Source organism: Suricata suricatta, chromosome 7, assembly GCF_006229205.1.
Source record: "Suricata suricatta isolate VVHF042 chromosome 7, meerkat_22Aug2017_6uvM2_HiC, whole genome shotgun sequence".
Taxonomy (NCBI): domain Eukaryota; kingdom Metazoa; phylum Chordata; class Mammalia; order Carnivora; family Herpestidae; genus Suricata; species Suricata suricatta.
The window spans coordinates 36,113,674-36,126,412 of NC_043706.1; the positions used below are offsets into that span (position 1 = coordinate 36,113,674).

Consider the following 12,739-nt stretch of genomic DNA (forward strand, 5'->3'; position numbering starts at 1 on the left):
TCCTTCATAAGACATACACAGCTCACGTATGGTAGCCATTGTTTTAATTATTACTTGTCTCTCTGCACTTAAACAGTTAAATATCAATAGTTGGAACTTACCGTGTTTATATTTCCCCTTTTGGAAGTGGAGAAATGCAAGTCTCTTTTTAGTTTAAAATGAGTAAAACTTTGCTTGCCTTCCTATGGATGACTGACCACCAAATTTTATTGCAGATATGTTTTAAATATTTGGCAAATTTACTTATTATTTTTCCTCTGGGTACATAGGTGGGGCTTTTGGGAATTCAGATGTTGTGGACACATGATTCAGAAGAGGCTTTACATAATGCAAAAGATGACAGGAAGATCATGCAGGTGACCAATCAGAAATTTTTGGATATTCTGAATACCCTCATCAGTCAGACAACACATGACCTGAGCAAGTTTGATAGAGTGAAGTTTGAAACTCTGATAACCATCCATGTGCACCAAAGAGATATTTTTGATGACTTGGTAAAGTATCTTTGTTTCTTAAAGCAATTTAGTTCACTAGTTAATAATTTAGTGCTCCTAATTGTGAACAATTAGGTATTATATATATTACCTAGCTTGTATGAACTTTCCATCTACTTGGTCCTTTTCCACGACTGTCTCCCTATATACCATATATCTGTATTTGCGGTTTAAACAACCTTATGTGTATATTCACATTTGGTATTCTGAAAGTCTGGAACCAACTGACGTGATGTGAACTAACTACTCGTTCTGTGACACCAAATAACCGGGGGCGTGTTACAATTTAGGTGGGATTGGTATGAGTTATGTGCTCTATTAAGAAAGAAGTCTTGATCAAAGTGAATCAATCTTCAGAAAAGTTTCATGGATATTTGTCTGATTGATAGTGTCCAACAGTGCATCATGGGCTTGATGTAGACAAGGTTCTGTAAGGTAAGAGTAGGTGGGGTGGTATTTGAATTCCCTTCAGAAATAGGACTCTAACCAGCAGCCTTGAGCAAGACAAAGTTCTCCTCAAGCAGCAGTTATGATTATAGGGTTAGGGGCCTATATACCACCATTTGACTATCTTTGTCTTTAACTACTACTGCCTGATTTGATTTGATTTGATTTGTCTTAAAGGTATCTCTTTTCTTCACCAGAGATATGTACTTCATGCAACTTGGGGCTCTTTTTTAGAGCATATGATCACAGACTATTCGTTTCAAACTTGTATCAAAAGCCTTGATCAGATAGGTCATATTTATGGAAGACCAAAGGGCATGCAGTTCATTTATTCCCCTGGAATCTAGATTCTCGCTTCTCAAAAGTATTATATACCAACCAGTTGTATTGGCATCTCCTGGGGGCTTGTTAGAAAAGCAGACTCTCCAGTCCCCTCCCCCACCCCACCCTCTACTTAATCAGAGTCTGCATTTCAAGATTCCCAGGTGATTGATATGCATGTTAAGGTTGAGGAAACACTGCTCTTGGATTTGTCTCTGGTTCTTCTTATCAAGCTAATCATCAGAGAGCTGCATACTCAGACCATATTTCTTTGGCTTTCTACAGACTTGCTTTCACTAAATTGCAATTACTGTCATATTTCGACTTTCTTTGAAGTCCACCTCAGGAAATTCCTAAGGAATCCATCACTGTATCTGCTAAATCTTGTTGTTTGTACATCCCTCACTGACCTTTAAAGCTGAAATCTCATGGAAGAAATTTCTTTCAAATTTAAGTGCTGAACAAAGTTTTACTTTACATATAGAATGGATTTTTAAAAAGAGAAACCCACACAATCAAAACCACAGAACTGTTTTCTTTTTGTCTTAATTACTACCAAACTCATGGCCCCTCTGCATCCCAGCTATGCTGGGATCTCATGGCTAGCATACTTGCATTTTATTTTTCCATGTACGATGCTTAGAACAGCTGGGTATATGGTAAGAACTCAGTAAGTAGTAGCTATTCTTTCCTCTTCCTCTTCCATCTCCTCCCTGCTGTCCTAATGGATTACTGAGAGTAGCGAGTTGATGGCATCTCCATGCCTGCGGGTCCTGTGTTGGGGAGCAAGGCCCCGGGGGTGGCACTGGATCTTGTCACCTGAAAGTTGCACATTAAGGTGATGAATCCAAACTGTGCTTTTGGCGGGAAGCCAGAATTCTTAACTTCAGGGGAAAGCAACGTCATCACAAACAATGAAACGATGACAAAAAAGCAAGACTGTTAAATAGCATAGGGACTTGATTAGTTGGAGAGGGGGGCATTGCAGGGTTGCCAGAGGTCAGCTGAATGACCAGGAAGAGGGCCGGAGTTTAAGAGCAGCGAAGGGACCATTTGCCGCTTTCCCATGTTGATTCCCCTGAGGGACAGGACCTAGTTTTCTCCACATGTGTCCTTGGAGAATCACGAGGCAGCTGAGAACATGGTTGTGGTGGGATGCTATTCCTAACTGTGCCTCCCTGGTCCTGTCCCTGGCGCGCATGGCTGTGGGGAGCCGGTACCTCTTGCCGGTAGGTGTAGGCGGATGACTGGACAGGTTGGTTGGATTGGCCACAGTGCTGGTGTAGGAAGGCGCTTGTGTGTATGTGACCCTGCATCTCCCTGCTTATTCCCCTCGGTGGCTTCCCACGAGAACACTGCCCAGCCCCATTTCCAGGCCCCGTGAAGCCTCAACTCTTTCTTTTTCTCCAGAGTCCCGGATGCCTCAGCTGTGCTGAACTTCTTTCAGTTCCTTGAACACGTAACCAGATCATCTGGGTCTATGTCTAGAACATTGCCCGCCCCCCCCCCCACCTCCTTTTAAAAATCTGCTTTTATTTTGTTTTATTTTGTTTCCCTTAGTAACTCCTACAATTTTTTCCAGGTTTTAGTTTGAATATTTCTTTCTCCAAGTATCCCTCTCAGGCCCCCTAGACTACAATAGGTCCTTTTGCTATGTATTTCCATGAACCCCAAATTTCTTCTCATATTTTATGGCCAATTATTTGTTTATCTGTCTTTTGTCTTTTTTTTTTTTTTTTGTAAGCTCCAGAAGGCAGGAACCACTATCTGTCTTTGTTCACCCAGCACAGTGTCAGACTCAATAGATCTCTGTTAAATAAATGCAGATCAGTTCATGAATGACTGAATGAAAACGGCCCATGTGTGATGTTTTGTGCTATTGCAATTCAGTATGTAATCTCTTTGTATTTCATGTTTTTTAAGGTAAAAATGCACATCAAATCAGTTACCGATTTTGAGTGGCTGAAACAGAGTAGATTTTATTTTAAGGAAGACTTGGACCAAACTGTAGTGTCTATTACGGATGTGGATTTTATTTACCAAAATGAATTTCTGGGATGCACCGATCGTCTTGTTATCACTCCGTTAACAGACAGGTAGGAACTCAGGTTTTGTTATCCCAATAAAAATATTTTTAATCTTTATTTATTTTCATAGAAAGAGAGCATGAGGAGGGGAGGAACCGAGAGAGAGGGAGAGACAGAATCCCAAGCAGGCTCCACACTGTCAGCATAGAGGTGGATGTGGGGCTCGAACTCATGAACTGTGAGATCATGACCTGAGCTGAAACCAAGAGTCAGATGCTTAACTGGCTGAGCCACCAGGCATCCCTTGTTATTTCATTTTGTAATTAAATGATGTACTTAAAATTGTTTTAAAATTACATCTGAGGGGCTCCTGGGTGGCTTAATCTGTTGAGCATCTGACTCTTGATTTGGGCTCAGTTCATGATCTTACAGTCATGAGATCAAGTCCCATGTTGGGTTCTACACTGAATTGGAGCCTGCTTAAGATTCTCTCTCTCTCTCTCTCTCTCTCTCTCTCTCTCTCTCTCTCTCTCTCTCTCCCCCCCTTCCCTCCCTCCCCGACTTGTGTGCTCTCTCTCTCTCTCTGTAAAATAAAATAAAATAAAATAAAATAAAATAAAACAAAATAAAAAGTTGCATTGGAAACATTAACAAAAGCATATTGCTGTCAGGTTAGGTCCATGCTAGCTCATTAAAGCCAGTTTCACAATGAAGTAACTATAGCTGTCACTTAAATATATGGGTACATTAAGTTTTTGTGAAATAAAAAGATAAAAGAATGACAGCAAGATCGAATGCTAAGAGTAATATAGTAATGAATGATAGTAAGATGGAAAAACCTCCCTGGCACCATAAAGGAAGTCATTAGAATTGTAAAGAAGGCAGGGACCTTGGAAATTATGTAATCTGGTCTCCTGGTTTTCCAAGTGTGGAAATTGATACCTAAAGTGAAGGTCCTTGGCCAGGTATGAATAATCAGTCAATGGCCAATTGCCTCACAGTTCTTTCCAGTGTGTGACACCAGACAAAACTGGGCCTTGTTCATCTCTGCATACCCTCCAACACCCAGTTCAATATTCTGCGCATAGAAGAAGCTCAATAAGTGGGCGCCTGGGGGATTCAGTCGGCTGAGTGTCCGACTTTGGCTCAGGTTATGCTCTCACACCTCCTGAGTTCGAACCCCACGTAGGGCTCTGTGCTGACAGCTCAAAGCCTGGAGCCTGCTTTGGATTCTGTGTCTTTCTCTCTCTGTGTGCCTACCCCGCTTGCGCTCTGTCTCTCTCAAAAATAAATAGACATTAAAAAAATTTTTTTAAAAAGAAGATGCTCCATAAGTGTCTGTAGAGTTGCCTTAACTTGGGTTATGGAACAATTAATTCTGCTGTTACTTTAAATAGGGCTGCATAATTGTGACAGAAATTACATCTTTAGTGACCTCTAAATTCATCCAACCCCCTTCTATATGCCCAGTGCCTTTATAGCATAACTTGTCAATGTGTTTCCTCTTCCACTAAGCTCCACTCAATTTTGCTTAGATATGAAACAAATATAACTGAAGCTGGATCATGGATACAAGTAGATTCATTGTTATTCTTTACACTTACTTAAGTGAGTGAAACATTTCACAGTAAGATGATTTATTTGCCACAGTGCGCTGGCTTGTACCAGCCTGTGAGAGTCACTTGTGTGCATCTCTTCCCAGTTTTGTGGTGTCACATTGGTAGCTTGTCATTGGCCCTGGTGGAAGTATTTGTACCACAGAAATCAGCAAACCAGAAAGTCAGACTGATGTATGTTTTCCCTGGAGAGCTAGTTGTTCAATATCAGCCAGTATAGCACTGCTTATTTGGTCTTCTGCCTCACGATGTATCCTGACCACAGTAGAAGGAAGACCTAAAGTTGTTTTTTTAAGTTTATTTATTTATTTTGAGAGAGAGAGAGAGAGCATGCAAGTGTGGAAGGGGCAGACAGAGAAGGAGAGAGAGAGAGAGAGAGAGAGAGAGAGAGAGAGAGAGAGAGTGTCTCAAGCAGACTTTCACCATCGGCACGGAGCCTGATGGAGGGCTCAAATTCAGGCATAGTGAGATAATGACCTGAGCTGAAGTTGGACACTTAACTGACTGAGCCACCTCAGTGCCCCTTTAAAAATTTTTTTTTAACGTTTATTTATTTTTTGAGAGACAGAGTACAAGTAGGGGAGGGTCAGAGAGCATGGGAGACACAGAAACCCAAGCAGGCTCCAGGCTCCAACTGTCAGCACAGAGCCCAAGCTGGGGCTCAAACCCACGAACCGTGAGATCACAACCTGAGCTGAAGTCAGATGCTTAACTGACTGAGCCACCCAGGCACTCCTGTCTCAAGAAATGTTTGTAATCACCGCACTACTTTTAGTAGATATCAAGTACCCCAGGCTTGTTTCGTTGACTCTTTTAAGTGAGTGGCTCAAATTCTAAAATAAACAGACCCATTTCAGTCACATTCATCTTTGACTTGTACTTCACTGCAACAGTGTGTTACCCGGACTCACAGTGCTTTCTCTGGTTCACACTTGCAGGTGCTATATCACTTTAGCACAGGCGTTGGGGATGAACATGGGAGGTGCTCCGGCAGGACCCGCGGGCACTGGTAAAACAGAAACCACAAAAGACATGGGAAGATGTTTGGGAAAATATGTGGTTGTGTTTAACTGCTCAGATCAAATGGATTTCAGAGGGCTCGGAAGGATTTTTAAAGGTAAGTGTCAAACACTGTTAAATTATTTTTTGGTGAATGTATTTTTATTACCTTTTAACATTATTTTATGATAAAACCTAAAGTGATATTATCCCATGTAACTGAAATTAGTATAGGTTGATGTATGTAATACTGCCATTTTTTTCTGGGTCAAAAATGGCTGGATGTCATGAGTTTCATATGGTTCAATACTATTGCTGGCATTCTAGTCCATGAGTTGAATGTATATTAGATTGCGAAAATGAAATCAATTTATTATTGCCTGAAACAATAGTGGAGGAGATAAGATCAAGATAACGGAGCCATGACACATGTGGCTCCCCTTCCTGCTGAAATGAAAGATCTCATTTAGAGCATAGCTCAGAGACTCTGGTATTGGTGCAGGGATTGATAAACAGAGCTGTGGGATAGAACAGAGAATGCAGAAATGGGCCAAGGACACTTGACATATGGCAAAGAGGGTATTGAAATCAGTGATGAAAAGACAGACTTTACGATAAGTCATTCTGCGACAAGAGATGATTAGAATTTAACAAAGGAAATTGGACCCCTACATGTATAAAACTGGATGCCTACGCCATATATAAAAATCAGTTCTGGGACTTAAACACCTGAGTATGGTCAGCAAAACCATATGGATTTTAGAAGGTAATAAATGAAAGTATATTTGTTTTCAGAGAAAGGGATATTTAATACAAAACTCACAAGCCATAAAGGAAAGATTGATACATTGCTTACCCTAAATTAAAAATCTGGGGGCGTGCCTGGGTGGCTCAGTCTGTTGAGTGTCCAATTTCGGCTAAGGTCGTGATCTCACAGTTGGTGAGTTCGAGCCCCACATCAGGCTCTCTGCTGTCAACGCAGAGACTGCTTTGTATCCTCTGTTTCCCTCTCTCTCTGCCTCTCCCACACTCATGCTTTCTCAAAAATAAATAAAACATTAAAAAATAGTGAATTCGATCTATATGTATACACTTACATAAATCTCAGAAAAATAATACTGAGCAAATAAATCAGGTTTCAAGAGGATATATACAATATTTTATAGACCTATACATATAGATAGATACACACATATAAGTCTTGTATGCAAAATATATAGTGTTCATGAATATATGCAGGTGAGCAGTGGTTTATTTTTTAATTTTTTTGATGTTTATTTATTTTTGAGATAGAGACAGCACGAGTAGGGGAGGGGCAGAAAGAGAGGGAGACACAGAATCTGATGCAGGCTCCAGGCTCTCGGCGGTCAGCATGGAGTCCAATGTGGGGCTTGAACCCACATCAGCTCATGATGTGAGCTGAGGTCGGATGCTTAACCGACTGAGCCACCCAGGTGCCCATGAGCAGTATTTTAAAGCACATCTGGAGCCACTGGCATCAAATTGAGGACAGAGGTTCCCTCTGGAGAAGGAGGGAGTGTGGCTCCAAGCGGGATGTGAACTCTGGTGCTAATATTTTATTCTTTAGAATGAAATCCTCAGCAAATTGTTAAGATTTGATAGGTAGGTAGGTGCATGGGTATTCATTATATTATTCTTTATATTTGCCTGTTAAGCCATTTTTGAGCCCTGAGAATCATGTCTTAATCAAAGAGAAGGGTTCTGTGGATCACTCCCAGCTTCAAGTTGGGGATGGTTAAGAGCAGCCACAAAGAACACAGGGTAAGTCCTAGAGTGCCACGGTGATGGAGACGGCACGGAAAAAAAGAAAAGGAAGTGGCCATCTCCAGGATTTGTCCTTTGCACAGACGTTGCACAGCTCTTTGAAGTGAGAGTCCTGTCACAGTTAAACCTCAGACGGGGGCTCGTGTCAGAGAGGCAAGCCGTGCCCCCGGGGAGCCCCGGCCCAGGGGGGAAGCTCTCACGCCTCTCCCGTTCCTCCCTCCAAATCACCAGAGGCGGGCATGTGTCCTGCAAACAGGAACTGGCATTTGAGATAAGGAAACACACACACATACAGAGATAACGAAGTCTCATGAAATACCTGAAGAAATGAAGGAGGCACCCCAAACAGCCGAGAGACCACTAACGTGATTAATAGAGGAAACAGAAGAAAAGAGTAAATACAATCAACAGCTTCAGAGGGACTCAATAATTTATAACATACAACCGACTGAAGGTAGACAGGTTGCTATGAACAAAATAACAATTGAATAACATGAAATTGAAAATGTAAATAAATTAAAAACCTCTTTTGAGTTAAACTGTCCAGCGAAGAGAATAAATACATTGAATACAAGAGAAAGAAATGGGAGGTTTGGCAGAAAAGCCTAAGGGTAATAGGGATGCATATAAAAGTTCCAACATCTATATAAGGGAAATGCTCAAAGGAGAGAGAAGAAAAACTGGGACAATAATAAAAGAAAGAAGAACATTTTCTATAGCTAAAGATAATGAAGTTTTTCATCCTTAAGAGATTAGATAGGAGTGAGGTGCTTGGATGGCTCAGTCAGTTGAGCCTCCGACTTCGGCTCAGGTCATGATCTCATGGTTCATGGGTGTGAGCCCCACATTGGGCTCTGTGCTGACAGCTCCGAGCCTGGAGCCTGCTTCAGATTCTGTGTCTCCCTCTCTCTCTGCTCCTCCCCGGCTCATGATCTGTCTCTCAAAAATAAATAAATGTTTAAAAATTTTTTTAAAAAGAGATTAGATAGGAGTAATGTTCATAATATGGAATTGTTTATATTGAGTTTTGAAGGGAATAAATAAAAATCCCTTTGACCATTGTCTATCTCACCCAGCATCCCCATGTATCCGTCTGCAACAAGAAAGAAACAGAATGCGCTGACAGAGACAGGGCGTCCCCCATTTTGTCTGTTTCCCCAAACATGGCTCCTTCACCCCTCCTCCCCACTGAACCTAATCTTACATTCCTTCTGCGTCCCTGGGTATAATGCATGTCTACGCTTTCATTTTGGCAGTGCCCTGTTTTCATGATAATGTACAAATAGTTATACTTCTTTAGATCACTGAAATTAAATATGTCTTTACAGCCAGATATGAAAGTTTATATAAATTGTATTTCTGTATATAATTGTTTGAGAGCACTTTTAGAGAAATGATCACTACCAAGAAGGCATATTACAAAGTAAAGCTTTTCAAATTAACTGTTTTTCATACCAGGTCTTGCACAGTCGGGTTCTTGGGGCTGTTTTGATGAATTTAACAGAATTGAACTGCCTGTATTATCAGTGGCAGCCCAACAGATTTATATTGTTTTGACGGCAAGAAAGGAGAGAAAAAAACAGTTCATTTTTTCTGATGGTGATTGTGTTGATTTGAATCCAGAATTTGGAATTTTCCTAACAATGGTAAGAAAATGGTCTTTAAATGCAATTTTATTTGTTTAATTGCTATACACCTAAATAAAAGAAAGCTTATCTTAGTTAGTAAATCAATGACTATTCAGAGGTCATGAGTTATTTGCGTTTGTCATATGATTTTTTTGAGTAGTGAGAATAGCCTCAAGAGGAGACGAAATAGCACAATGTTAATGAGAACACTAGCTACCGTTTAGCAAGCACTTATTGTGTGTAAGGTGCTGGGCTAAACATATTTATTGTATCGTATTTCTGTATGGTACCAGACAGGCTAGCCACAGTAACAATCCCCAAATCTCAGTGGCTCAAAACCTCAAAGATTTATTTCTCCCTCACGCCACATGTCTATTGTGGGTTGATGAACACACCTAACTCCAAAAGGGCAGGGAAATGTAGACCTGAATCCCATTGGTATGGTGGATGTCATAACTGAATTATCTCAGGCTCAGAAAGATTTAAAAACTTGTTGAAGTCACGTAGCCAGTTAGAGGTTATTGTCTGTCTAATGTCAAAATCTAACTACTTAACCTTTACACTTGGGTTTTTCTCTGACACATAATAAAGGATGATGGAAATGATTTTAAATGGCCAACATAATTCACCAAAGACCTGCAACTATTGTAACAAATTCAATTACCATGTGACTGAGGGCAGAGCATTGTGATACAATTTTATAAAGAAAGAAAACCAAAGGAATGAATAAATAGGAAGGTCTATGAATTGGAAAAGCGATGTTAATTTGAACCAGTTTTATTTAATATTTTTATATGTTCTCTATACAGTTAAGTCTCTGTGTTGCAAGATAATACAATATAATCTGAATTTTTAAGTGTCTCAGTGGACAAAGATAAATTATAGAAAGCAAAATTAAGAAATTTTCTGATATGCTTTATTGTAAGCAAACATAAGCAAAACACTTGGGGGTAAATAATAATAATCCAGAAGTGATCAGTTATTATAACTCAGGAAATGGGATGGAAAATTTTATTGTGTGACACTGTGGTGGAGAACAATTTAAAAGAAGAGTAACTTTCCCCTTGGATTAAGAATAGTATTGGAAATACAATTAGATATTACATTAGGCTGTGATTAACTGAGACATGGAAAATAGTCGCTTAACACATAAAGATTTATTCTCGTAAGTTCCCTCTATGTTTCTACACCATCATGAGTTCTATCTTCAATTCACCTTATAACCCACGACTCTACAGAAGCATTTGTTTCACTGCGGCCAACTGATTGAATCAGTCCCTTCAAAAGGGCATCATACCATTGGCTCCTTTACATCTTCCAGTGTCAAGTTCAATCACACCAGGGGCAAGGCAGGCTAGGAAACTTAGTGTTTTACCTGAGTGGTGAAGCTCCCAGTTTGCAAGTGGGGGTCTGTGACTGGGAAAAGAGAAGGCACCCAGTAACCTCTGTATTCCCAGCACTGAGGAAGGTACCTGGCCAACGGATAGTGACCAATAAATGCTCAGGGACCAAAGGTTTCTTAATGTTCTTTCCTAAAACAACTGACCCCTCCTTGCCTGACTAGTCTTTGAACGCTTCTCCTTTTCCTAACCTTTCCTTGGAACTCTTGGGTCTGATACATCCTCAACCTGTTGCTGCTCGTGAGGCCTTAGCTTCCTTTCCTCGTCTACTTTTCGTCCCTTTCCACGTTTTCCCCACTGTTCTCATTCCCATCTTTATTTCCCCTCACCCTCATGGTTTTCTGTTTGTTTGTTTGTTTAATGATCATCCAGAGAACTCTGCAATTCTGACCATGGAGAATAATGGAAAAGAGAAAATCAGAATTAACTAAGTAAACTGATTCGTATGAAATCCTGAATTTTCTTCCTTTTTCAATAACCTATGTTAGATCATAATTGTCTTGGTATCTATGTATCTTTTTTTTTCCCCCCTTAACCAATAGATACATAGATGCCTAATTTTTGTTACACGAAGTGTGTGTGTGTGTGTGTGTGTGTGTGTGTGTATGACTTTGTTAGTATAATGAAAATGGAAATATGCATGAGGGGGTAATGTGACCTTAAAAAATACGGATAGTCCAATACATATTTTTGAGAAAGGAGGGACGTTTTATGAATCTAATGTTTTTCAATGCCACCTTAGAATATGAACTAGGAATTTGAATGTATTTGTATTCATGAAATGAAAATTATATCAATAACTTAAAATAATTTTAACTTTAGAATCCTGGATATGCTGGGCGCCAGGAGCTACCAGAAAACTTAAAAATTCAGTTTAGAACTGTTGCTATGATGGTCCCTGATAGACAGGTAGGCACCGGGACTTGGAAACATAATATAATTTATGTTCTTTACTTGTTTTTCTCTAAGTTGTTGAAAAATCTCATGACCTTAATTTTCAGATCATTATGCGAGTTAAACTTGCAAGCTGTGGTTTTCTTGAAAATGTTATCTTGGCTCAAAAGTTTTATGTTCTTTACAAACTCTGTGAAGAGCAGCTTACCAAACAGGTAAGTAACTTTGTAAATCTATCTTTCCTCTCGCTGTAGAACTTGATTTTTTCACTTTGCAGTTTTACCTTGATAAGTGTTCATCAGTGAGTTTTTAAAAAATCTCACCTCTCTTCTAAGATGTATTTATAGTTACAGATGTATGTATTTTATTTTATTTTTTCAGATGTATGTATTTTAAAAACCTTTTTTTAGTTTGAAATGATTATGGAGTTTCAGTGAAGTTGCAAAGAAATGTAGAGGAGGCTCTGTAATCCTATTTTCCGCATCGTTGATGCGTTGATGTAACGATAATACAGTAACAAATGGCAAAACCAGAAAGCAGACATGGATACAATCCACAGAGTTTATTAAGAGTCTGCCAGTTATACAGGCACTTGTGTAGCATGTGTGTGTGTGTGTGTGTGTGTAGTACTATGCAATGATGTCACTGCAGATTCATGTAACCTCTGTTGCAATCAACAAATAGAACTGTTCTGTCTCTGCTACCCCTTCATAGCCACACCCACCTCTCTTCCAAGTCCCTACCCCCTTGCAGCCCCTATCTTTCCTCCAACTCTAAAATGTTGTTATTCCAAGAATGTTATAGAAGTGAAATCACAGAGTGTATAACCAACAGGTTAAATTTAAATGTTTGCTGTGGGGCGCCTGGGTGGCTCAGCCAGTTAAGTGTCCGGCTTCAGCTCAGGTCATGATCTCATGGTTTGGGAGTTTGAGCCCCGCATCAGGCTCTGCACTGACAGTGCATAGCCTGCTTGGGATTCTCTTTTTCTCTGTTTCTACCACACTTGTGCTCTTTCTCTCTGTCAAAAATAAATGAACTTAAAAATAAATCTGTTTGCTGATTTGCCATTCGGACTGTATTATTCTCAAAGTCCGGAAGAATCAAAGGAAAGATGGGAGACGTGAGCTC

The 12,739-nt window shown here is 40.0% G+C and overlaps 1 protein-coding gene across 1 annotated transcript in view; it reads left to right on the top strand.

Moving 5' to 3' along the window:
• DNAH8 (dynein axonemal heavy chain 8) overlaps nucleotides 1-12,739 on the top strand; it is a 323,365-nt gene that overhangs the window by 147,223 nt on the left and 163,403 nt on the right. Inside the window, exons 41-46 of the mRNA XM_029943168.1 lie at nucleotides 270-494; nucleotides 3,186-3,358; nucleotides 5,844-6,022; nucleotides 9,148-9,335; nucleotides 11,540-11,626; nucleotides 11,719-11,826. Of these exons, the coding sequence (XP_029799028.1) occupies nucleotides 270-494; nucleotides 3,186-3,358; nucleotides 5,844-6,022; nucleotides 9,148-9,335; nucleotides 11,540-11,626; nucleotides 11,719-11,826 (960 nt within the window). The remainder of the gene's footprint in view (nucleotides 1-269; nucleotides 495-3,185; nucleotides 3,359-5,843; nucleotides 6,023-9,147; nucleotides 9,336-11,539; nucleotides 11,627-11,718; nucleotides 11,827-12,739) is intronic.